At 35.0% G+C, this 27,537-nt stretch overlaps 1 protein-coding gene across 1 annotated transcript; it reads left to right on the top strand.

Moving 5' to 3' along the window:
• The first annotated feature begins 63 nt into the window (after positions 1-63).
• LOC144249365 (uncharacterized) lies at positions 64-27,537 on the top strand. Its single transcript, XM_077791595.1, has 5 exons — positions 64-72; positions 2,419-2,513; positions 12,979-13,706; positions 13,875-14,171; positions 27,344-27,537. Exons 1-5 carry the CDS (start codon positions 64-66, stop codon positions 27,535-27,537), a joined length of 1,323 nt encoding a protein of 440 aa, XP_077647721.1.

The following is a 27,537-nucleotide window of genomic DNA, read 5'->3' as shown; positions in this document are numbered from 1 at the left end:
ATCCCTATTGTCTTTTCCATATTCATGACACTGAGAAATATTTACCATGTAAAGTTCAGTAAAATGGACAATGTAAGTGAAGAATAAAATTGCATTATTCAAAAAAAAAAAAAATAATCCATTACACTAACATCCTTCTGGGAACAAAAAGTTGCATGTGAAAGAAAATGTTTTTTTTTTGGGGGGGGGATGATGTAAATATTCTGTGCTTAAAAGCAGTGAAGGTTTTTATCATTCTATTTGTTAAAACTATGTAATGTTATTTCTATGACATTCAAGAGATGGACAAATGACCTCACCAAAAATAAATATACAAGGAGAGGGGCTCATCACTCGTTCCTAGTTGAAAATGCATTAGCTCTGTGTGGTTTCCTTGTGTGCTGTGTGGATTTATCCACTTCAGCCTTTCATGTGGGGTTTATAGAAAAAAGATTTGCCATGTTGAAAAAAATAAAAGAATTATTTTCTTATATCTTCAGGTGTTTAGTCAAACTGCTGGTGGAAAAAAATTATTTTCAGTAGATCTATCTTGTTCTCTTGCTTTCATATCAAGAGACTTTTTCATGAAAAGACTGTCTAGGTTTAATCTAGGTTAAAAATCATAAGTAGACTATGAAAACCAAAGAAAAGGAACAAACTAAGTTACCTGTATATTGTATGTTTTGCACATTTTTTATTATTATCTCATGATGAGAAATAAAAATGATTCATTTAGCTTTATTTTCAAAACATAGTCCAATTTGATCTACCCAAATTATTCCCTATTTAAAAAAAACATTTGAGTGTTCTTGAAAGTGTTTTAATAGTAAAAAGTAGTAAAGGATATGAAGCTGAAAAGAATCATGCTTCTATAGCAGAGGTGTAATTTTTTAGTTACTAAATTCCTAGAAAAGTTTTATTTTTATCTTATTTACTTATTTACTTATTTATTTATTTATTTTGGTGCTAGGGATTCAACCTAGGGTCTTTTGCATTCAAAGCAAGCACTCTACCAATTTAACTATATCAAGAGCCCTAGAAAATTTGCATGATTATTGTGACCTAGGAAAATTTTTGAGTTTTTGAGTCAGGCAGTTGTGATTCTGAGTTCAAACCCTGGTTGTTTTGCAAATTTGAGTATTTGGTATCAAAAGCGGTTGCAGAGTCAGGAGTGGTGGCACACACCTCACATCACAGTGGTGTGGAAAAATGAAGTAGAAAGAAATAAGTCTGAGTCCAGTCTCAGTAATTTAAAGGCCCTAAGCAACTTTGTGAGCCCGGTTGTCAAAATTAAAAAAAAAAAAAAATTGAAACTTCTAGAAATGCCTTTCTGGGGTGGAGTTCCCCTGGGTTAAATATCTAAATAATAATAATAATATAATAATAATAATAATACAGAAAAAAGACATCACAGATCAGAACCTTAAACTAACTTCATGTATGTGTTTATTCACTAGTGATAATTGAGACCCTGGAAAAAGTAGTATTTTTATGCTGTCAGGGAGGCATTTAGGGTACCAGAACCTTTCAGAATTTTTTTGTTAACTGCTTGGTATTCTCTCACTTCCTACTTTGAAATGAGCCGGGTGAGGATACAGTTTCACAGTGAGAGTGGTTATCCAAATCTGGGAATGTTAAACTGATGTGTCAATTTCCTTATAAACTGAGAGATTAACAGTCTATTCACTTAATTTGCTTTTTAATTTTTTTATAACTTTTTGCCATGTAATTCAAGTTGACCCAAGGACCTAAGTGTTTTGTAATAGTTTGATAGTTAAAATTTTTATTCTGTTGTTTTAGAAGTGAGTTGTGATGTTGTGGTCTGAAGAAGTAAAAGTAATGTTTTAAATACAGTACTTGTTTTATGATATGTGTAAATATGAGAAGATAGACAACTTTGACCATTCAAATAAATATGTGGACTGTTGGATGTTTTCGTGTATCTTTAGTGATCTCATATGGTCACTGAGGTGACCACTGTTGTATGAGTAAAATTATTACTTATAATTTTGCTATGCATGTCTCAAGTATCATTGCTTTGTTTGTTTGTGCTTCTTTTGAATATTCAATAACTAATTGCTACTATTATTCATCCTTTGGGATTATGTTGGATTTTTTTTCCACTTCTTTGCCTCAGTGTTTTACTTCACACATGCTGCTCCCTGGGTTCCATTATACTAACTTTATCCACCAATTTTGCTGCTTGTAACTAATTATTAGGGCTGGGGATATCCCTTAGTTGGTAGAATGCTTGCCTTGCATACACAAGGCCCTGGGTTCAATCCCCAGCACCACAAAAAAGTATCTTATTGAATGGATGAGGTCACTATTATATGTGAAAGACACTTCTTTTAACTCTCAGTACATTTTTTATGAAATAAATACTATGTCATTAATCATATAATTTATGTGATATACATTTACTCATTTTTATTTCAGGAACCATTGACATTAAGTGATGTGATCATTGATTTTTCTGAAGAGGAATGGAAATGCCTGGACCCTTCTCAGCAGACTTTATATGGAGATGTGATGTTAGAGATCTGTAGAAACCTCCTCTTTATTGGTGAGCCTAAATTTAAGTCAGAATTTCTAATTCAAAACCAAGGATTATTTTTTTAAACTTTGTAGAGTGTCTTATTGCAATTTCTATTCTGCATGAAAAAAGTTTTAGATTCTTATTTTTACGACAAAGATTGGCATTTGTTTATGTAGAAAAGAAAATGTTGAAGGTTTTTCTTTTTATGTTTAATTTATCTTTTCTAAGTAGTGGTCACAATGTAGAGAATGAAAATGGTTTCAAATTATTTTAGTGTTTTTGTCTGGAAAAAAATGGAAAATAATTGTGTAGAATCTTATGGGGTATTTTCTTTTTCTTTTTTCCTAATGAGGACAACATTAAGAAGACTTGTGTAGTTACCAAGAAAATAACAAAATGTGACATATTTCATTTTCCATCAAAAATTTTTGCTTTCTCGAAGTAATCCTTGGTCACCTTTCTGTCCCCAAAGAAATAACCTTGGGATTTGAAGAGAAAACTGACAGTAGACATGTCAAAGTGGGTAGAAATCAATGAAGCAAAGAGTACAGATAAAAGGTCCAAAAGTCAAAGAGGAATTCACATTTTAAAATGTTAATTGATAAGCTAAAATTCAGCAGAAATTAGTTTTTTCAAGCCTAGGTTTGTTTCTATTGCAATCAATAAAGAGCATTCCATGCTCTATATTTACCATGCAATCAATTATTTAAGCTCCTTCTTGTCCTCCAGTGATCTCCCTACATTCAAATTAACAAAGTATTGTAGGACAGTAAAAAAAAAAAAAGAAGAAGAAGCAGAAGAAGACACATAGACAAGAGGCAGGAAAGGTGGCATAATGGCAAAGAGGCCAAGCTGCCAAGCTTTATTTATATCAATAGGTTAATTTAGGTCATTGGCATCATAACTACATATTGTTCATTTTATTAGTAGGCAGGTTAGAAACTTAGCAACATTATGCACTTTATTCATCAGTTATATACTAATTTGCAATGTGCAAACTTAGGAGTTTTGTATAGCTCTCAAGAAATTCCATTGTATAAACTTATCGGTATGTAGAGAGTTTCAGGCTCATTGAAACATAAAAAAGAGAGAGTTCCTTTATTCTCAGGAGCTGTCTTCCAGAGCCATTTTGAGCAGAGCATTTTGCCATAGCAGCTTGATATTGCACATGCATTTAATTACATTACTAGTTCCTAGGGAAAATTCCAGGGCATTCTAAGTGTGGGAAACAGAGTGCCTGTTACCCCTGGCCTAGGAATTTGCTCACCAGAGGAATGATTCTCTGTATATTTCCACAGTCAGAATCCCTACAAAATATTCCACAATGTCTGTGAGGATATGCATAACCTGGCTCTTACTTGTATTTGGGGGCTCCCTTGAAAATCTGCTAATTTCCAAATACCTCTAAGTAAAACCATATATATTAATATTATAGAAGAGTTTTTTAAATATAATTTAAATATTTATTCATTCAAAATTTTCTCATCAGAGCTTTATATGAATGCTTATACTGGACATTCTGTGAATTTATTCTGCTATGTAATGAATAGCAGTAATTCACAATGCCTGCTCCTAGTGGTTATGTAAGTATAGCTGATCAATGTGGCTTAAAGAAGAATTTTCAGGGCTTAGACTACAGTGTAGTGGCAGAGGGCTTGCCTCACACATGTGAGGTACTGTATTTGATCCTTAGCATACATAAACATAAGCGGATAAAATAAATGTATTCTGTCCACCTATAACTACAAAATAATTAAAAGAAAGATTCCTATTGTAATACAATTATTCAGAATTTTGTGGGTTACATTACTCTAATTCTTGTGTCTTTTTGAGTTTCACTCTTTAGACAGCTTCAGTGTTTTCATTATTTTTCTCACATCAGTGATATTGTTTTTATTTTTATATCTATATGTTATGATTAAATAGAAATTATCATAATTTGTCACTTTAGGAAAACATTAGGTGAAATTAGACTGCACTTGAACCATGTGCCAATTTTCAATCAAGTTTTCTATACTTATACTTACATGTATAAATATTACCCCTGTTTTATTTATGATTTTATATAGTGCCTTGATTGTTTACCCTGTTCTTGTGCTTCTTCATGTAATGTATCTAAATTTTTTTATATATATACACACTGCAAATTGAACTCAGAGGTTCTTATAATATTTACCTTCATCATCACCCCCTTTTGACTTTTAGTTTAAAATAGACTCTTGGTAAGTGGCTAAAGCTAAAATTGTATTTCCATGCCTCAGCCTTCCAAGTAGCTAGAATTAATGGCATATTCACCATCTCTCTATATATGAATCTGTTCTTTTGTCTAGGAGTAAGATTTTAGCTTTTTAAAGGTACCATAAAGATTTTTACAATTCTTTTAACTTTTATATATTTGTCAAATTTGTAATTGTGATCAAAACTGTGTAACTTTCCTGAATTTACTGTCTTATATATTTTAAATTTACTGGTCAGTAGTGTTCTTTCAAATTTTTTTGTAACATTTTTTCTAGAAAGCTTGGATCAACTAAAAAGTAAGTTCATTTTTCATCCAAACAAGTGCTCCTTTGTCACACTTTTTCATCCCTGATACTATTCCTTTTGGTCTGTATATTTGGCTACAGTAGATATCTCTCATAAGTAGAATTACCTGGTATTTTTTTTTTTGTCAATTACTATTTCACTTAACACACTATACTAAAAGTTGACCTTTGTAAATATTATATAATTTCTTATCTTTGAAAAGTTTGAAAACTTTTCCTAGTTCATTCCAAATTGCCTTCATGTAATTATGTGAATTGATATTCGATTGGCTTTCCACATTGGTCTCTATTGAATGTTATTTTAATGAGAATAGATCTGTAAATATATTTTAATTTTACCATCAAGTTGAGGGCTAATTGATGTACTTTCAGTTTTCTTACTTGGGGCTTTCTCAATTACCCTAAAAATATATTGAATATTGTAGCTTTTATTACTTTTATATCAGGAAGCAGTTTATAAAAAATTTTAATATGTGTAGTTATTGATGCACCCAGGATATTCCACAGAATTGTTCAAATAACTTATTTGTTTATACAAAAGTAATATTGATTATTTGGTATTACATGGACTGCTTAGATTATTTGGGGTGCTATAGGATTTTTTTTTCTTTCTTTCTTTCTTTTTTTTTTCTTTTTCTTTTTTTTTTTTAGCAGAGGTTCTTTACAATTAAGCCACATCAACAATACTTTTTTGGGAAGGGTACTGGGGATTGATCTCAGGGACACTTGGTCACTGAGCTACATCTCAAGCCTCATTTTTAATTTTATTTAGAAATATGGTCTCCTTGATTTGCTTAGCACCTTTCTTTGATCAGGCTGGCTTTGAACTCAAAATCTTGCTGTCAGATTCCCAAGCTGCTTGAATTACAGATGTGTGTTACCATGCCTTCCTGGCAGCTGTTTTTATATTTCTTTTTGTGACGGTGTCTATCTAAGTTGCTTAGGGCCTTGTTTAATCACTGAATTTGGCTTTAAACTCATATTCATAAATTTTGAAGATCACTTTCACTTTTGTTTTGGAACATATTGTATTATGTTAGAAAGCAACTTCAATATTTTAATATCTTTAACATTTGTTTTGTGCTTTTAACCTGATCTCTTTGGAATAATATTCCATACACTATAGAGAAGATTGCCTCTGTAAACCTAATTAGTTTTTAATGCTTTTTGAAGTTTTTTTTTTTTTTTTTAATTCCCTGGGTACTAATGCAATGCTATTTTTTTTCTTTGCATTAATTGGGAATTGATGTTTCCTACTATAGCTTTGTTTCTTTTTATGATGTTTAATTTTTAGTGTGTATTTTCTTTCTATATATGAAAAATATGTTTGTGTTACAAATATATTCACTATGATTGTATTTCCAGGATTGGTCATATTTATCTTTATATAATAATCTACTTTGTCTCTTATTTATATAGTATTATAATCTTTGCAATTTTGAATGTAATATTTGTTGTATCTTTTTGATTTAGTCTTTTTGTGACCTTATATCTAAAGACAATCTTCTGTAGATTTACAGCTGAAATAGTTAACATATTTTTAGGTTTAATCTTGTTAGTCACATTGTGTTCTGATTAGGTATTTTCAAAATAGTTTATTTGTACTTAAGTTACTGTTGAGGAAGAACTTACTTCTGTAGTTTTCAAGTTTTGTTTATTTCTTATAATTTTTTCTACTATTAAAAAACTGCCTTAACTTGTAGTTCATAAATTTTTATAGTGATATTTCATTTTTTCCTATTTTTTTATCTTTGATGTTTATTTTGTCATTATTTGGAATTACATAAAAGTACTTAAAAACAGTAGAATAAGTTGGAAATAACATTCTTATGTTCTTATGTGAATACACAACCAGTGTAACTCCACAAAATTTACCACCACAAAAATAGGTAGTTATACTTTATGAATGTATAATATATGAAGATATGTTCTACTGTCATGTATTACTATAGAAGAAATTTTAAAAGTTTCTTAGTTTGCACTATGTTTCAAACTGAATTAAGTTTGGTTTTCTAAGATAATCAGTGTCTTTACATATGTTGCCATGATTTATTATTGATTTCACACCTGCTTTTCTAACTTATGCTGATTAACAAAGAATTATGATAATTTTATGCTTTAGTTTTCCAAATTCTATAGTAGAATCAAATAAAATAAAATATATATTTGTATATGTATATATATATATTTTTTTTTCACATAAGCTTTCAAATTTTTTATCATTGCTGTTGTGTAGATTTATTTTATTGGAAAGATTCCATTGATTATTTCTCTTAGAGCAGGCCAAGAAGTAAAGTCATTTTTGAATATGCATATATCTAAAGCCTGTATTTTTCTTAAAGTTTAAAAAATGGTATTGGTGGATAAAGTATTCTAGGTTCATATTTTCTTTTTCTTTCAACATACATACCTTTATGCTCCAGTTCTTTTCTGGAAGCCTTCTGCAAAGAAATCAATGGTTAACCATAAAACAATATCATTATAATTAAAATTTCTCTTTTTCTCAGTCATATCAAAATTTTTTCTTGAAGAGTTTCAAAGGTTTGATTATAAATTTATTAACTTGTGTTATTTATTTATTTATTTATTTATTTATTTATTTATTTATTTATTTATTGGTACTGGGGATTTTACTCAGGGACACTCAATCATTGAGCCACATCACCAGCCTATTTTGTATTTTGTTTAGAGACAGGGTCTCACTGAGGTGCTTCATGCATCATCATTGCTGAGTCTGTCTTTGAACTCATAATCATCCTGCCTTAGCCTCCCCAGATGCTGGGATTACAGTCATACACTACATTATCCGGCCCTACCTGTGTCTTTTAATTAATTCTAGTCTTTAATATATTCTTCAAATTTCTAATGGATGAGACTGTGTGTGTGTGTGTGTGTGTGTGTGTGTGTGATGTGTGTGTGTGGTGCCAGGAATTAAGCCCCACCTTTTGCATGTGAAGTAAACATTCTACCATCTGAGCTGCGACCCAGCCTGAGGCATTGTTTTATAAAAATATTTTTAGTATATAATTTCTGCTTTTTCTGTTGCTATATTTTTTCTGAATTTCTTTCAATTTTCTACATTGTTATTTATTTTATTAAATATCTTTCAAGTAGTTATTTGGCATTGCTTAGTTATTTAACAGCATCGACTTTTTAACTCTCAATTACTAGTGTTATATTCTTTGTTTGCTTGAGTGGATAATACCCTTTATTATAGGAGCTATTATTTTCATTGAAATTTTTATATTTAAAATCTGTTAAACTACATAATTAAAGGCATTTTGGAAAATATTTGTAAGTTACAAAGGAAACAAAAACAGGTCATGTGCAATGATATGTCAATGTAATTCCATATAACTGGGAAGCCGAGGCAGTGGAATGCCAGTTGAAATAAATTTCAGCATCTTTCTGATAAAGTGTCTCAAAAAAAGCATAAATATAGAAGTGTCTTGGATATATTTTAGTGATAGAATACTCCTGTGTTCAATCTTAAGAAATAAACCCCAAAGAGATAACAAATAAGTAAGAGATATTAATTTCCTGCAACATTTGTGTCACAGGTGGAGTCTGAGTATTTTGAAGTGAAGGGCTGTGATGTGATATTGTTGTGGTAATAGTAGTCAGTTTGAATGCTGTCCTCATCTGTGGTGCTATAAATTTTTAAGATGATTTTCAAAGTTTTCCAACTTTTGTCAGTATATTCTAGTAAACTCTGTATAGTTCTTGAGTAAAAGTGGCTTTGAATTATACTGTTCTCTAACTATCCTCCCAACTTTATAATATTTTATATATTTGCAGAGTATATTCATCATAGTGTAGTAAGTGGAATAACTTGCTATTTTAATTTTTTTCAGGTATGACTTCTAATCAAAACCAAGAATTTTCAGGAGAGCAAGAAATAAAATGTTTTTTGCAAAACTTGATAAAGAGAAGGTATGTATAAAAAGACAGGTAATGCTTAATTTTAAATAAGGAATAGAAATTGAAGGAGAAGGAAATTTTAAAAATTCTTTAAATGAAGAAAAAAACATGAAAATTATTTATACAGAAAATTACACAAAAAATTCCCCAAATTTATTTATCCAAGCATTCATCAGGTTTTATTATTATAAACATCTCAAAAGATTGACTGCTCAAATGTGCCAGTCACTTTTTATTTGGTTAAAACTTTTAATTACATTATTGTAATTGTAAACTTTTTACTACTTGTATTCTGTGTAAAAAAAAAACTTACAATTCAAAATATTTTCAAATTCAAAAACATGTATCAAATTACATATATATGTGATATTTGCAAGCCATTATGAAGCTGCACCTTAACAATATCTTCAGGAAAATAAAGATTCAACCAGTTTGCTCAGCTTTAGAAATAGGCAAATTTTTTAAATTTAATTTTTTTTATTAGCTACACATGACATTACAATGATCCTGGCAATTCATACATTTGAATCATTGGGGTATAATTTCTCATTTTTCTAATTGTACAGATTGCAGAATCACACTGGTCATAGAATCACCTATATACATACAGCAGTCATAAGGTCTATTCTATTCTGCTGTCCTTCATATCCCCCCTACTCCTCCCCTCCCATCATTTCTGTCTATCTAATCTAATGTGACACACTTTTTTTTCTTTTTCTCATCACAACATCATACATGTATTCTATATAACGATGAGGTTCTTCTTCCATCTTCAGTGCAACTCCCCTTCTCCCTCTTTTTCCCTCCCACCTCTCTTCCCTATTTAGTGGTAGTCTTCTTCTCATGCTCTTCCTCCCTATCCCATTTTGAGTCACCCTCCTTATATCAGAGAAGACATTCGGCATTTGTTGTTTTAGGGATTGGCTAACTTTACTTAGCATAATATGCTCTAATGCCATCAATTTCCCTGCAAATGCCATGATCTTGTTATATTTTAGTGCTGAGTAATATTCCATTGTGGATAAATGCCACATTTTTTAATCCATTCATCTATTGAAGGGCATTTAGGTCGGTTCCACATTCTAACTATTGTGAATTGTCCTCTATAAACATTGATGTTGCTGTGTCCCTATAGTATGCTCTTTTTAGGTCTTTTGGGTATAGTCTGAGAAGGGGAATAGCTGCGTCAAATAGTGATTCCATTCCCAGCTTTCCAAGGAATCTCCATACTGGTTTCCAAATTGGCTGCACCAATTTGCAGTCCCACCAGCAATGTATGAGTGTACCTATTTCCCCTGCATCCTCACCAGCACTTATTGTTGTTTGACTTCATAATGGCTGTCATTCTTAATGGAGTGAGATGGTATCTTAGAGTAGTTTTAATTTGTATTTCTCTGATTGACAAAGATGGTGAGCATTTTTTCATGTATTTGTTGATTGATTGTATATCCTCTTCTGAGTAGTGTCTGTTCAAGTCCTTGGCCCATTTGTTGATTGGGTTATCTATTTTTTTGTTGTTCAACTTTTTCAGTTCTTTGTATACTCTAGAGATTACAGCTCTATCTGATGTTTGAGGGTTAAAAATTTGTTCCCAGGATGTAGGCTCCCTATTCACTTCACATATTATTTCTTTTGCAGAGAAAAAAACTTTTTAGTTTGGGTTCGTTTCATTTGTTGATTCTTGGTTTTAAGCCTTGTGCTATAGGTGTCTTATTAAGGAATTTGGGGCCTGCCCCCATGGGATGAAGATTAGGGTCAACTTTATCTTCTATTAGATGCAGAATCTCTGGTTTGATTCCTAGCTCCTTGATCCATTTTGAGTTGACTTTTGTGCATGGTGAGAGAAAGGGATTCAATTTCATTTTGTTGCATATGGATTTCCAGTTCTCCCAGCACCATTTGTTGAAGATGCTATCCTTTCTCCATCGCATGTTTTTAGCACCTTTGTCTAATATAAGGTAGTTGTAGTTTTGTGGATTTATCTCTGTATCCTCTATTCTGTACCATTGACTACCAGCCTGTTTTCCTGCCAGTACCATGATGTTTCCGTTACTGTTACTCTATAGTATAGTTTAAAATCTGGAATTGCGATACCACCAATTTCACTCTTCCTGCTTGGAATTACTTTAGCTATTCTGGGTATTTTATTTTTCCAGATGAATTTCATGTTTGCTTTTTCTATTTCTGCAAGGAATGTCATTGGGATTTTGATGAGAATTGCATTGAATCTGTAAAGTGCTTTCGGTAATATGGCCATTTTAATAATATTAATTCTACCAATCCATGAGCAAGGTAAATCCTTCCATCTTCTAAGGTCTTATTCTATTTCTTTCCTCAGGGATCTGTAGTTTTCATTGTATAGATCTTTCACCTCTTTTGCTGGGTTGATTCCCAGGTTTTTTTTTTTTTTTTTTTTTTGAGGATATTGTGAATGGAGTAATTGTCCTTATTTCCATTTCAGAGAATTTGTCACTGATATACAGGAATGCCTCTGATTTATTGGTATTGATTTTATATCCTGCCACTTTGCTGAATTCATTTACTAGTTCTAGAAGTTTCTTGGTTGAACTTTTTGGGTCTACTAGGGATCATGTCATCAGCAAATAATGCTAATTTAAGTTCTTCTTTTCCTATATTTATGCCTTTAATTTCTTTTGTCTGTCTAATTGTTCTGGCTAGTGTTTCAAGAACTATGTTGAATAGAAGTGGTGAGAGGGCATGCCTGTTTTATTCCAGATTTTAAAGGGAATACCTTCAATTTTACTCCATTTAGAACGATGCTGGCCTGAGGCTTAGCATATATAGCTTTTACCATGTTGCGGTAATTTCCTGTTATCCCTAATTTTTCTAGTGCTTTGAACATAAAGGGATGCTGTATTTAGAAATAGGCATTTTAATGAAAAAAATCAATACAGTAATAAAATGCTTAAAAATCAATTATGTTTTAAAACTTTCAATAATCTCTACATGAGTGCACATTAGATAAAAGTCTACAGATCGATAATATAAAATTGCAGTATTCTAATCTGTCTTTATTATAAAGTATAAGGAGTTGATTTTCTATACAATGTAGACAAATTGTCTTATCATTTAAGCCATAGCAGATGTAGATACTTGGAGAGACCTCTATATTTATGATAAATCTTTCAATATCTATAGACATGTTTCTACCCTAGGTAATTTGCAGTACATTTGTTTTTGGTGTAATACAATATTAATTTTGTAAAACTCATTAAAATTTACTTCTTATTTAAATCCTAGAAAACACCCATATGATCATTTTAAAGAGCTTTACAATGGTAAAAGTGAGAAAGATTTTAACCCATGCCCCAAATTTATTTATCCAAGCATTCATAACCAAAAAAACAAATTACACATATAAGGTATGTGAAAGCACTTTTAGTAAAACTTCAAGCATTCCTGAATACCAGAGAATTAATATTGGAGGGAATCCCTACAAGTTACAAAAATATGTAAAAGCATTTAAAGATTCCTCAATTGTATATCTTAGAAGTGATAATGCCTCCTAAGTAAAGGATGTAGAAAACGTTTTACTCAAAATTTATCCATTACTAAAATCCACAGGCTTTACAGTGAAGATAAACCTTACAAATATAAGAAATGGGAAAATGTCTTTAAGTGTTGTTCAAGCATTTTTAAAAACTACAGTAATCACAGTGTAGAGAAAATCTGGAAATATAAGGAATGTGGCAAAGCTTTTAATCAAAAATCATACCTTAGGGGCTGGGGATGTGGCTCAAGTGGTAACAGGCTCATCTGGCATGTGCTTCCTGCTGGGTTGATCCTTAGCACCACATAAAATAAAATAAAGATGTTGTGTCCCCAGAAAACTGAAAAATAAATATTAAAAAATATTCTCTCTCTCTCTCTCTCTCTCTCTCTCTCTCTCTCTCTCTCTTGTCTCTCTCTCTCTCCTCTTCTCTCTCTCTCTCTAAAAAAAAAATCATACCTTAGTATACACCAGAAAATTCATAGTGGAGAAAAGCCATACCAATGTAAAGAATGTGGAAAAGCTTTTAATCAAAGATCAAGCCTTACTCAACACCAGAGAATTCATACTGGGGAGAAACCATACAAATGTAAAGAATGTGCCAAAGCTTTTAATAAAAAATCATACCTTATTCAACACCAGAGAATTCATACTGCAGAGAAACCTTACAAATGTAAAGAATGTGACAAAGCTTTTAATCAAAAATCATGCCTTACTCAACATCAGAAAATTCATACTGGAGAAAACCCCTACGAATGTAAAATATGTGGCAAAGCTTTTAGTGGAAACTCAGGACTTATGATTCACCAGCTAATTCATACTGGTGAAAAGCCATACAAATGTAAAGAATGTGGCAAAGCTTTTAATCAAAAATCATACCTTACTCAACACCAGAGAATTCATGCTGGGGAGAAACCATACAAATGTAAACAATGTGGAAAAGCCTTTAATCAAAAATCAAACCTTAGTAAACACCAGAAAATTCATACTGGGGAGAAGCCATACAAATGTAAAGAATGTGACAAAGCTTTTAATCAAAAGTCAAGCCTTACTCAACACCAGATAATTCATAATGGAGAAAAGCCATACAATTGTAAAGAATGTGGCAAAGCATTTAATCAAAAATCAAATCTTAGTAAACACCAGAAAATTCATACTGGGGAGAAGCCATACAAATGTAAAGAATGTGGCAAAGCTTTTAATCAAAATTCATATCTTACTAAACACCAAAGAATTCATACTGGAGAAAAGCCATGCAAATGTAAAGAATGTGGCAAAACTTTTAATGGAAGATTATACTTTGTACAACACCAGAGAATTCATACTAGGGAGAAACCATACAAATGTAAACAATGTGGCACAGCTTTTAATCAAAAATCACACCTTACTCAACACCAGAGAATTCATACTGGGGAGAAACCATACAAATGTAAAGAATGTGGCAAAGCTTTTAATCAAAAATCAAACCTTACTCAACACCAGATAATTCATACTGGAGAGAAGCCATACAAATGTAAAAAATGTGGCAAAGATTTTAATCAAATATCAAACCTTACTCAACACCAGAAAATTCATACTGGGGAGAAGCCATACAAATGTAAAGAATGTGGCAAAGCTTTTAATAAAAATGCATACCTAAAACACCAGATAATTCACACTGGAGAAAAGCCATACAAATGTAAAGAATGTGGCAAAGCTTTTAATCAAAAATCAAACCTTACTAAACACCAGAAAATTCATACTGGAAAAAAGCCATACAAATGTAAAGAATGTGGCAAAGCTTTTAATAGAAAATCAAGCCTTAGTAAACATCAGACAATTCTTACTGTGGAGAAACCATATAAATGTCAGTAATGTGGCAAAGCTTTTAATTGAAGATCATTCCTTAGTGAACCCCAGAGACTTCATACAGGAGAAAAGCCATACAAAGGCAAATACTGTGGCAAAGCTTTTAATCAAAGATCATGCCTTATTCAACAACAGAGAATTAATACTGGGGAAAAGTTATACAAGTGTAAAGAATATGGCAAAGCTTTTTATCAAAGATCACACATTTCTCAACACAAAAGAATTCATAGTGCAGAGAAACCACACAAATGCAAAGAATGTGGCAAAGCTATTTCAATTAGAAAAAATCTCATTGTTCACCAAAAAATTCATACTAGATAAGAGCCATATAAATGTAACGAATGCTGCAAAGTGTTAAGTATGCTTGGAGTGTTACCACGCAACAGGTGATTCATACTTCAAACCATCCTCACACACCTATAGACTGTAAAAGTCATTTTTTGTGGGATCACACCTTATTGGTCACCAGAAACTTCAGACTGGAAAGAAAAATTACAGTTGCCCGAAGATAGTTTTGGAGAGCTGACTGCATGAAACCACACACTGGCCCAACCATGACCCAGGAGCCCATGGAAGTAAGCAGGGAGCACAGTTGGAACTTTGGCCCTCTTTCCTCCTGTGAACCTTTCCAGGTTCACTTGCCACTTCCTCAATCACTCTGTATTGACTGAATTATTTTTTCAAAAGCTATGTTTGAACTTAAAGGCCACTTTTTTACCAAACCAACACATTAGTAAAACTATCTTATGACTAAAGTCTATGATCACATCAAAGTTTTTTCCCATAACCTCAGATGGATAGCATGGTCCATTGTCAATGTTTATTTATTTATTCATTTATTTTATTCTTGTACTATACCAGGGATTGAATTCAGGGGCACTCAACCCATAAGCCACATCCCAGCCTTATTTTGTATTTCTTTAGAGACACAATTTTAATGAGTTGCTTAGGGCCTCACTTTTGTTAAGGCTGGATATGAACTTGCAATTCTCCTGCATCAGCCTCCCAAGCTACATGGATGAGAGGCATGCACCACTACATCCAGAAGTCAATGTCTCTTGCTCTACAGTTAGATACAAAATTTTACTCAGGATTTGCTGTCCATAAAAACATTCAAGAGTTGTTTTTGTCACACTTCAGGCATCAGAGTCTGGCTTTTAAAATGTCCTGCATGACATAATTTAGCTTTCTATATCAAATGCAGAGTTTACAAGTTTGAAACCAGATGACTGAAAAACAAAGATATTGAACAGCAAAATGCAACACATCCTGTTGTTAAATCCACACATGTAGTGGGTTTGAATGATTACACTGAATAGACACCAGGAGTCCTGTCCATGACCCCTGAGGCGCCTGAGCCTCCAGAGGGTGTGCACAAATGAGAATGAAGCACACTACCCTTCACCCACCACTAAACATACTATATAGAATTTACTAGACAGACCAGGGGAGCACTGTGTATCTTTGTATCCAACGTGTGGCACTGCTTGCATATATATGAGATCTGTTGTAGAGAACACTGATCTAATACCTGATGAAACATAGCTGCCCTGCACACTTTACAAATCCATAATGTTGTTATATTTGGAAAAGAAAATCAGAATGGTTGAAAAAATGGTGTCAATGAAAAGCATTTGAACTGATGAGTCCATCTTACCAGCAACTCTTATAAGGATACAGTTGTGTCACCCAGGAAAATGCAGGTTCATCCCCAGCCACACTATGAAAGCTCAGAAAGTGAAACCTTTCCCTGGTCTCATCCTTGGCTCAGCTTCCAACGTGCTTCTTCCCAGGGAATGATGGTTTTGACAGTTTATAAAGTATGAGAAAATCTCTTCCACTGCAGCACTTCAGATTCTCTCAGGATTCTGGAAGACTCAGTCTTCAGCTAGGCACACTTGTCATCCAAGCAACAGGGGAGGGTGAAGAAGAAGGACCACAGGTTCAAATTCATCCTCAGCAATTTCACAAGAATCTAAGCAACTTAGGAAGATCCTAACTCTAAAAAAGATTTGGGGATGTGGCTCAGTGGTAGAGGCACCTTGGTTTGATCTTATGTACAAAAAAAGGAAACAAAACACAAAGAGACTCAGGTTTTGTGGTAGTCAGAGTCAGTATTTGCTGTGTGTCAGTCTGCACAATTGCATCATTTAAAAAGTTTTTTTTTTCAAATGATAATAGCTATAGTTACTGAGTGATCACCATAGTGCAATAAAGCACAGATACCTCCATTGACTTTTGCTGTAACAGAAATATCTGCATGATAATCTCACAATATTAAGATGGTGCCTTTGTTGATGGTGGTTTTATTTGATAGCCTCTGGTCAATTACTCTCTCAAAACTGGTGTGCACTAAACCCCCTGCAAGTCCCACTAACCCAGACTCTGAGCAGTAGCAGACCCTGAACAGACCCCAAGTAGACACAGAGACATCCATGCAAACTCCACTGCAGGTGTGGACTAAGCTTCGTGCTTCACTGCTCAGTAGTTCTCAGCCATGGCAGTGGTCACACCCAGTGGACATTGGGCCTTCTAGAGGCATTTCTGATTTTCAAGGTAGGTAATAGGATTACTAAACATCATCATGATGGGCAAGCCCCTTACCAAAAACAAGTCTTTGGTCTCTAAGTTTAACCATGCCAAGGCTCAGGAACCCTGGGTAGATCATATAATCCGCATAAAAAAGAACTAGTATTTTTCTAATTTATTATTTTCTCTCCCGTGCTTTAAGCACAGTTATTGTCTCCCAGTAGGTGAGGAAGGGAGGGAAGAAACAAAAGAAGGAGCAGAGGGAGACACACAGCATATTATCAGAAGAAACCTAAAGCCTGCAAGCAGGAGAATTATTCATTTGGGCCTGATTGTGGTGCTACTAAACCTCTGTCAAAGAGTTCTACCATCCTTCCCAAAGCTTACCAGTCGCAGGTCAGTCATCAATGTTGAGACAGATGCCCCTGCTTGAACAACAGGCAAGATTCTTCCTAAGCAGGAACCCCATTGAGTAAGTAGTCTTTCCACCTCTTCTATCCCAAGAATGCACATTGAGTCATTGAGCATTTCACCTGCATTCACACGTACACACACACATACACACACACACACACACACACACACACACACACACACATGCAGGCCATCAGAATCTGCAGCCCCATGCTGGAGCTGGTGGCCTGGAACATTATCTTGCTACCTAAAAAGAAAACCTTTCACTTCTGATCCTGCACATTCCAGTGTGTTCTGTGCAGTGCTTCACTTTCCCCTTCCAAAGTGCCATCTGAGAGAATAAACCTCCAGTGAGATGCAATGCCATGCAAATCCAGGCCACTGTCCTCTTCTCTCTACCTGAGTAGTATGTCATTATCCCAAACATCCTGAGCTCATCCCAGACAAGTATCACCTGGTGACAAATTGAGGATCAAAGGACAGAGGAGAGATTGTTGACTGGCATCAGAATTCTCTGCTCTGCTGGCCAAGCTTTATGCCTCACCAGAAAATACTCCATTAAAACAAGGCGTCTTGCTGCTCTGTGGTCACCCACAAGGCTGCTTAGGGTCCATGAAGCATGTGACCTAGAAGATTATAAACACATACCCTTGCCTGAGGGAGCAGAGAGCAGGCTGCTAGAAACACCTACAGAGTCACTGTCTTTTTTTTGTGGAAATAACACAAATAAGTATTTGTGTTACCAAGGCCTTTTTCTATTGGGACTCTCTTTCTTTGACAATGGTGCTTTGGTGACTATCAGGGGCTAGAAGGAAGTTCTCCTTCAAAGAATAGCCTGACTTTTACAATAAACAGCCCCCTGGGAGACATCCTGCCTGGGAGACATCCTGCCTGGGAGACATCCTGCGGCCACCTATCTCCCTGAAACATCCTGCGGTTATCTCACCTTGTGCAGACACCCAGCAACTGCCCATAAGAGAGCTTTCCTATCCCCAGCATATAAATACCCCTGTGTGAACAATAAAAATTTGCAGCTTGGTCAGAACTCCTGTCTTGCTGATATCCCTCGTGTCTCTTGTCCCTTCATTCCTTCCCACCTAGGTTTGCGGCCCTCGTTGAGTTGATGTGTCCTGCCAGTCGGGACAGCTGACCATGAAGGGAATGAGTTCTTAGACTGCTTGTGTGTGGGGGGGTGGGTGGGTGTATGCTGGGGGCAAAGGAAGGTTTAACTCGGGAGCATTCTACAGTTGTTCTACTATACCTGAACAAGATCCCTATATTTTTGTTTTTTAAATTTTACTGTGAGACAGGGTCTCTCTAAAATGCTCAGGCTGGCCTTAAGCTTGCAATCCACCGGTTTTAGTCCCCTGAGTCACTTGGTTTACAGGCATGTACCACTGCACCCAGGCACAGACCACTGCACCCAGTCATGACCTTTTGGAGAGAGCTAATTCTTATCGATAGTTAGCCAAATCCCCAAGTTGTTCACCATGTGCAAATTAAACAATATAATTTCCATACCACCACTATCCTCTCTATTGTGCTTCTACCATCCAAGGTCAGTCTTTGTTTGATCTAATCACAGCATGTTGGGTACCAGAATACCAGGGATGGTCCATGCCCCCTAAAGCTAACTAAAATTATAACATACTAACCCTAAATTCACTTATGCTGTCTCATCTTCCTGCACAAATACAAGAAAGTCCCTTTCCCATGTTCTCCATCACCTTCCACATGCTCATCTTCTGACCAACCCTGAAGCTTCCCAAATGGCTCTGCACTTCTGCTTATGGAAAACTGTAGATCTCTGTGACAGTCCATGTGTTAATGTGAGTCTCCCATACCTGATTAAAACAAACCCAAGGCACTCTTACTACAATGTCAAACATATACAAAAGGGCCAGGGCAACTGTGTCTGTAACCTGCACCCCTGGGTTTTAGTCATGGGGAGGCACCCAAGCCCCTGCTTTCTGTTAAGCCCTCCCATCTTAGTGCTGGGAAACACAAATGGCTGCCAGAAGTGGGACGGTAGGAGGAGCACTGCTCCTGGGATGTGGGAATTGTTCAAGTACTGTTCCTGTTGCATACAGCCTCTTCTGCCATGGATGAAAATGTGGGTTTCAGAAGAGGCACAGGAGCAGATAAAGGCCACACTAGTCTGGAGTAGAGCTAGACTTGGACCCAAGATTCAAATTTGAGTTATCTTTCCCACCTTCTCATTTACTTTCTCAATCAATACTTTAAAGCATCAAAGAAGGCAGGCCATATGTTCTGGGTGTTCATAAAACCATAGTATACTTTTCATGAGAAGAAAATATCCTGTCTCCACTTTCCTCCTCCAGATTGGTATTATTAGGGCCTGTGACCATACCTCTGCCACCACCAGGACTTCAGGCTGTGGAGAAATTGTCAGCCTCTGGTGTATGGGGAGGAGGACCTGTAACATTCTGAAAAAAAAAAAAAAAATTCTATTAAAATCCTATAGCCATTGTTCCCTGTAGTCAAAGACTCTGGCTTCATATCACTTCCTGATATCTGCAGTAAAATCTCCCTCAGTGAGGAACACTTCAGGGACTCTAATGGGAGCAACAAAGTGAAGACAGATCCACCTGCAAAGCACCCACCACTAGCAAAGAAAAAAACCAAAACACACTCTTGCCATCTAGTGGTTTTATCAGGCAACTGTGGGGATCTGCACATTGTGATCCAGAATATTCATTTAAGAAAACCATGGTCCACCCAATCATGGTTACAGTGCAGTTACATGGCCTTTAGAGATTTTTTTTTAACTTTTAAAAATATGATTTTAGTTTTAGGTGGCCCAAAATTTAATTTTATTTCTATATGGCGCTGAGGATCAAACCCAGTGCCTCATGCATGATAGGAGAGCACTTTTCCACTGAGCCAAAACTTCAGCCCCCTTTAATCTTCTTAAACAACAGATTGGGTATTGCTTTCTTCTCTGGAAGAGAAGTAAAGACCAAAACATTTACAGGGATTTGACTATTAGCTGTGGGTGGTGTTGTTGAGGGTCTAAATGGGGATATTGCAACAGGATTCCCTGAAGATCTGAGCAGTTGGGTTCCATACACCCAGCCCCTTGGATCTCAGGGTCTGTACACCAGGGCTGGAACTAGACAATTTTAGATGCAGGTTAGTGAGGTGTAACTTAGTGAGACCATAATTTTATTTTATAAAGTTGTAAACAAACAAACAAACAAAAAACCTGGTTATTGGAGGAGAGACCAAATCAGGGCATAGATTCTCAGCCGCAAGCATGCAACTAAATGGATTATGAAAATTAAGATTTGTGAGCCACTCTGAGTCTCATATAGTAAGGCTGGGATGAAGCCTGAAAATCCATATTTCTATCCAGTTCTCTGGTGAAACATATTTTTCTGGGGCCCAGTCTTTGGGACCAAGGATGAATCATACTATGACTTGGGCTAAACTACTTCTTGCCAAATGATAGAGGACAGATGTGAGTGGTGGGACCCTGAGGTTTTCAGGGAATAATTCTATACAGTGGGCCCACTGTGCTGACCCCCACATGCTTTCCTTTTCACAAATTAACCTGCATCCCTGCCTGACTTAAGTGGAGAGGGTATGTCACATTCTTCATTGAACTATCTGTTATCTGCAGGAGAAAATCAGTCACGAAATAATGTCCATAAGAGAAACCTACATTACCTTGAAGAAGGGAATTTCTGTGACTCTCTCCACATACCAGATTCTGAAAACCAGGGAGATAAATATATTTGTTTATAACTCTAAAATCTGCAAGAATCATGGTTAAGAATCCAATGAGAAAAATTTAAAGCATTCCCTCTAAAATTCAAAAAAAGTAAAAGGATGCCCTTTTATGCCACTTCTATTCAACATCCTCCTTGAAACTCTATCCAAAACAATTAGAGGAAAAAATTAAAGATAAATGAATAGAAAAAGAGGAACTTAAACTATCACTATTTGCTAATGACATGCTTCTATATTTAGGATATCCAAAAAATTTCACCTGAAAACTTTCTTTTTTTTTTTAAGAGAGAGAGAGAGAGAGAGAGAGAGAGAGAGAGAGAATTTTAATATTTATTTATTTTTTTTTTAGTTTCGGCGGACACAACATCTTTGTATGTGGTGCTGAGGATTGAACTCGGGCCGCACGCATGCCAGGCGAGCGTGCTACCGCTTGAGCCACATCCTCAGCCCAAAAATTTCTTGACTGATAAATAAATTTAGCAAAATAGCACAATATAAAATAAACACCCATAAACCAAATGCATTTCTATACTTAAACACAGTATAATTAGAATAATTATGAATCATTTTTTTAAATGAACACAATATCTTTATTTATTTTGTTTATTTTTTGTGGTACTGAGGATTGAATGCAGTTCTTCACATGTATGAGGCAAACACTTTACTGATGAGCTATAGACCCAGCCCCAAATAATTATGAATCATAAATAAGAATTCCTATGCTTATATAATTTTACCAAAATAAATTCTATGTCATATTTAATTAAGAAGAACAACTAAAATAAAACAAATTAAAAAATAGTGAATAGGAACATAGAAAGAAATTGATAGTGTCATAGCGTGATGATGAAATGCCTTTAGGTTTATTCCAGAATTTTCTGAATCTCTCCCCAAGTGGAGTCTGCCAAAGGTGTTCAGGCCTGAAAATAATTAGGTAGAAGTTCAGGATGCTGCAAAGAGGAGCAGAAGGGACTGCACACCTGGTGCATTGATATGCAGGTGAAGGGATCCAAGGGAGCAGGGAATCTCAAGGCAGCCCACATTTAACTAGGGCAGAGAGGAGCAGGGTGCCTGGTTATGTATTTATTTATTGGCACGTATATGGAGTTATTCATAGAATTAAAAAAAAAATCTGGAATTAGTTTTCCTGGATTCACAATGAAAGCCAAATATTCTTTTTTTTTCCTTGAAGAGAGAGATCCTTGACACTCTCTTAACAATAAGTCTTGTCTGTAATATGTGATTTTTTTGCACCCCTGATATTTGGGGAGCAAGATACAGAACTCTGTTTTGAATCAGATCTGCTCTATTTGCATCAAAACAAAAGCCACAGGTGGGCAGTTAGTAATGCTTTTGTTGTTGTTGTTTGTTTGTTTTGTTTTGATTTCTTTTGGTAAAGTTCAGAGTATCCAGCTGCAATCATGGATTCACCTCTGGGCAGAGTATTTTTGACTTTTGTAGAAAGGCAGGTGAGCGCCCAGGTCCCAAGATCCAGGTGAGTGGCAGGAGCCAGACAGAATGCCCAGGTTTGCTTTGGTCTGTGCAAACTACCATCATGTGGCCACCACAGGTATTTCTCTCAAAAAATGCCTCACCAGAGAGCAAGGGAGCCCAGGGACAGTTGGGTTGTACACATGTCTGTGCTCTATGATGTCTCTTCTGTTCTGATCTTCTTATTCTGCCTCCAGATTAAACTCAGAAAAAAAATCAAGCTCTAATGTTGCCATCCAGGTCTACTCTAGGGCACCTGCCACACCTGCTGGAAGCCTTCACAAAAGTGTGCACACATCCTTGTCAGGGTTTATTGGGGACTTAATATTTATTTTCTGTTGCTACTGTTTTTGTTTTAGCTCCCTGCCCCAGGTAGCCCATGTACCAGTCAACTCTACTGGCCTTATAGTCCTTTTACAAGATGTATTGACAACTTCCCAAGAGACTAAAAGAGCACATCCACTTTTGTATTTTTATACAGATAAAAAGATAAAAATTCAGCACTCTAAAGAATGTTTTGTGGTGGTCTTATTATAGGAAGTGGCCAAGGTAATGAAACTTTGAAGGATCAACCTCAATTTCTCAGCATTAGAACCAAACTTAGAACTCTGATAACCAGGCACACACATTCCAGAGAGGTTGCTTTATTCAGCTCATTTAAATGGAGATGCCCAAAATAAAAAATATGTTTTTAAGATGTATGCAAACTTCCAGGGTTCTAGGCACAAAAATGTCCTGAGAATATTTACATGTTGTCTCAGCCTTCACACCAAGATCTATGACTATTTATCAGGAGGTATTTACAGGTAAAAGAGAGCAGTCCAGAGAAGAGCAATACAGGCAAGTCCTTATCTTGGATCACAGGTGGAAAGTCTTTTGACCTTCTCCTCCTGTGTGTGTGTGGGGGGGGGGTGGGGAGGGTAGTAATTGTGGGCACCTGAAATGGCAGAATTAGGTTATCAGGACATGTGTGGTAGGGTAGATATTTAAATATTGGATTCTAGTTTTTCTACTGAAATAATTATCCAAAGACCTTATTCTGTAATCCAATGTATGGAGGCCTATGCATATATTCATCTATTTCTAATCTATGTATTAAAAATTTTCAGTGGGAGTGACTCCTGTGGAAACAGCCATGATGGTTATGTTAATTGTTGTCCTACATGTAAGACAAAGTCTTTGCAGAGCTTCCTGTAGACCATCAAAAAGCTACATTTTAATTCTGTCTCCTGTGGAAAGAGCAAGTACACCACAAAACCCACAATGATATCTGTGGTCTGAGGTTAGCTGAGCCTTCTGGAGAATTGTCTCCACAGGAAAAACCCAGAGATGGCCAGAATATGCCAGAACAAATACCCAAGATGGGGACTTCTCTAAACTTTTAGAACTTTACCACTTGAATGACCTACATGCCCTTTCCAAAATAATCTGGACTGTATTATTTCTCCTGACAACATAATAGGTGTGATATTCAGATTACATACATGTAGAAATAACAGAAAAATCATTTTCACATCATTGTCAGTATTTGTTGGGCACTGAATATTTCTTTTGTGATGTTACTGTTTTTGTTTTAGCCACCTGCCCCAGGTAGCCCATGTACCAGTCAAATCCATTGGCCTCCTAGTTCTTTTACAAAACTTATATACAAACATCCTCACCAGGAAAGTTTTGACACAAAGAGAAGTGAGAGTTACACTAATGAAGGAGGTAAAATAGTATATATTTGGTATTACTGTGCCATACCATAAATCTCTATATCCCCATCAGGTCAGGAGCTGTGTTTTTGCATACCTTAAGAATATTATAGTAAGACATGTCTTTTCTTGCAGCAGGTCAGCCTTTCAATGCTGTTGAAAGGTGATGTGATCCAATTGTATATTCATTCAGCCAGGGGGCAGAGACAGTGTATGTGTGTCCAAATGGGCTGCATTAGATTCACAGGGCTGTTGTAAGACAATGCACAGATGAGATTACACAGAAATTTATTTGTCCTAATTCTAAAATTTGTATATCAAGGTAATTTCTGGAATGAATTCCTTTGAGGTGCACTCTTTGACATGTAGATTGCCATCTTCTGTCTCCATGTTTGCATGACATTTTCCTGGGCTTCTCTGTGTCCTTAGAATTTAAGTTGCTCTAAACATTAAAGTTTCAGACACAATTGATTATACTTGCCGGGACCATTTGCATATTAAGTGACCTAATTAAGACTACCAATGACTTGAAAAGAATATCCTCACTTAAGTACTAACTCAGTCTTTAATAAAGAGCTGTTTTGAGAATAGCTTGGTTATTTTTCAGCCAGTGCCCATGTGATATTATTCTTCAGTATGTGGCATACCCGGAACCTAAAAACACTTGCCTTCTCTTTGCAGCCCATTGTTCCATTCTTTGATAGATGTTTAGGTGTCACTCTTATCCCTGAATTGTGTCTAGCTCCTAGTACTGATTTGACCAGGCCTCTTCTTTACTTGTACAGCTGTGGGCTTTCCCTCCTTTTTTACTGAGCTGTGTTGGATATTACTTTCTCTAATGACAAAACAGTAATTACTGCTTATTTCGCTTTATTCTTTTATCTTATCATGACAGTTTTATTTACTTTTGTCTAATAGCAGCAATCTATTACAGAATTGTCACTTTGTGATTAGTTAAGCATTATTTCAAGGTGTTCTTGCCTATCTCACGTTCAAGATATTTGTGTAATGCTAGACAGGTTTTCATCATTTGGAGATTTATGTGGTTAATAAGAATATTTAGTATATATTTTAAAACTAGTTATATTTAATCTAAAGACAATATTCTGAATATAAACGTGTAAAGGATGACAATTTCCAAAAGAGTCATGAAATGATATAAGCTTGGGTTAAAATATATTTATGCTGCCAAGTGGCTGCACTTATGTAAAGATTTATGAAGAATTTTTTGTAAGTATAAGAAGAAGCTTTTTTTGTTTTGTTGTTCAAAAGAGATATTTCTAAGACAATTACTAAATAGACTTTAATTGAAATTATGAAAGTAATTGTGGCATAAACTTTTTTTCCTCCCCTAACTTTAAACTCATGGAATCTCCTCTTTAAGCCCAGTTTTTTCATTTGTCCACCTAGGCCTACAAAAACACTGTTTTAATGTAGACTATTTTTAAGCTTATTTAGCGTGTATTTCTACTTTTGTTATTGAAACAGGAATACAAACCTGAAATATATTGTAAAAGTCATATTTAAAAATTCTAAAATTACTAATGACCTTAGAAAATGTGATAACTGCTATCACTTTTTATTTGTTTTATGTAAAGTAATTTAGATATTCACTTTATATTAATTTTAATTATAACAGATGCTTTTCAAGTTTGGGTGAAACAAAAAAAATGACGAATCAATATCTCATTGTCTTAAGAAATTGTTAGGCTGAGCAAATGTTAGTGAGGAGTTTTATAGAACCATTCTGGAAGATACCACTCAGAGTTGTATATAGATGTTTCAGAAGTTTGCAGAATTGAACACAGTATGACAGATGAAGGTGTCAGAAGTGGTAGAGAGAAATTTGTATTAGGGATGGGGAGATAGATTAAAGTAAGCTTCTTCTTAATTATTATCAATTACAGCATAATTCATGGAGAAATAATCATTTTAACTTGATAGCAAATAAATATGTATAAATTTTGTGATGTATCTTCATTTATAAGATAATGTTTATTCAAGAAGTGTGAAAGGGTATAAAATGAAATATCATTTAGTTTCATGAGTTTTTTTTTTTTAATTTGCCGATTAACTCCAAAGAGTGCTTAATTTCTAATGATCTAATGAAGTAAAAACACTGTTAAGGCTTTAGCTTAGTGTACCATCAAACAAATGGTAGAACTTTGTGGTGGTAGGTTTTGTTGTTGTTGTTGTTTAAAGAGATGAAATGAGACTGATTATGAATATTTACACATCTGTTTTAGAAAGCCCTTCAGTACTTGTTCTACAAGCAGCTTTTTAATTTTTTTTCATACAAATCTTCATTAATTGCATTATGAAATTAATCATCCAGGTAAGAAAAGGAGTATTACTTTCACTACCCAGTGTGTGTGTGTGTGTGTGTGTATGTATTTTTTTTTTTAATTTTATTCAGAAGTGGAGTAAGGGTTTCAATTCAGTTACGGCCTCTTCCTACACCTGTTGTGCCTGGGATGTTTCAAGAGTCCTTACTAATACTACAGGTATTTCTTTCTCTTTTCTATGCTGTGATTATTATGAGCCAATAAATAGAATAAATATATCTCAGAGATGCCAAGTGTTATCTCACTTGTAGTTGTCCATTGGGCATCTGTAGGCCTAAGTAAATAATCAGTGTTTTTTGGCAAAAGCAGCTTTTGAGTCCTTGAAATGTGAAGAATTTGTGGCCATTTAGCAGAACGTGTCCCTATGGGTATGAGTATCAATAGAATATGTATGATATAACATGATGGCATGACTTGGTAAGAGGAATAAATTAGCTTAACCTGATTGATTTATTTATAATTATATATTTTATAGATATTTAATATACATATAATTGTATACTTATATATTTATAATTTTGAATATATGTATCTCTCTATCTCTCACATATATATGTTTATAATATTGTCTTTAAGATAAGCAGGGTTTGGGGATGGATTGGGGTGAGTGTAATGGTGAAAAGACCAAGGACAATTGCTGAATATTTGACCTGAGCACTCTAGGGTAGTTGCTGATACCCAATCCTGTATGGGGCAGAAACACCACAGGAGGCAGGGAAAAGAGTGCTAGTCTTGAGGATGGCTTTTGTGTTGATGTTTGTGATTTCTCCTAGATATCCACATGAACATGTCTGAAGGTGACAGGAGAGGACTGGGAAGAAAATGGATATTTGGGAGGGAGGGGAATTCAGAAAATACTGCCATGAGACTGAGCGTGACCCTGAGTGTGGGTGAAGATATACAAGTAGAGCGAGCTCTTCTCTTAGCTGGAGCTCAATATTTAGCAATGGAGAAGAAAAGTCTATGA

This window comes from Urocitellus parryii, chromosome 11, assembly GCF_045843805.1.
Source record: "Urocitellus parryii isolate mUroPar1 chromosome 11, mUroPar1.hap1, whole genome shotgun sequence".
In the NCBI taxonomy this organism is placed as follows: Eukaryota; Metazoa; Chordata; class Mammalia; order Rodentia; family Sciuridae; genus Urocitellus; species Urocitellus parryii.
This window is presented reverse-complemented; position numbering and strand designations above follow the sequence as displayed.

Coding starts and splice junctions, on each gene's coding strand:
- LOC144249365 (XM_077791595.1), top strand. Junction 2,514..12,978: donor ACTTTATATGGAGATGTGAT/GTTAGAGATCTG, acceptor GAAAATTCATAG/TGGAGAAAAGCCATACCAAT. Junction 14,172..27,343: donor TGGAGAAAAGCCATACAAAT/GTAAAGAATGTG, acceptor GATTTCTCCTAG/ATATCCACATGAACATGTCT.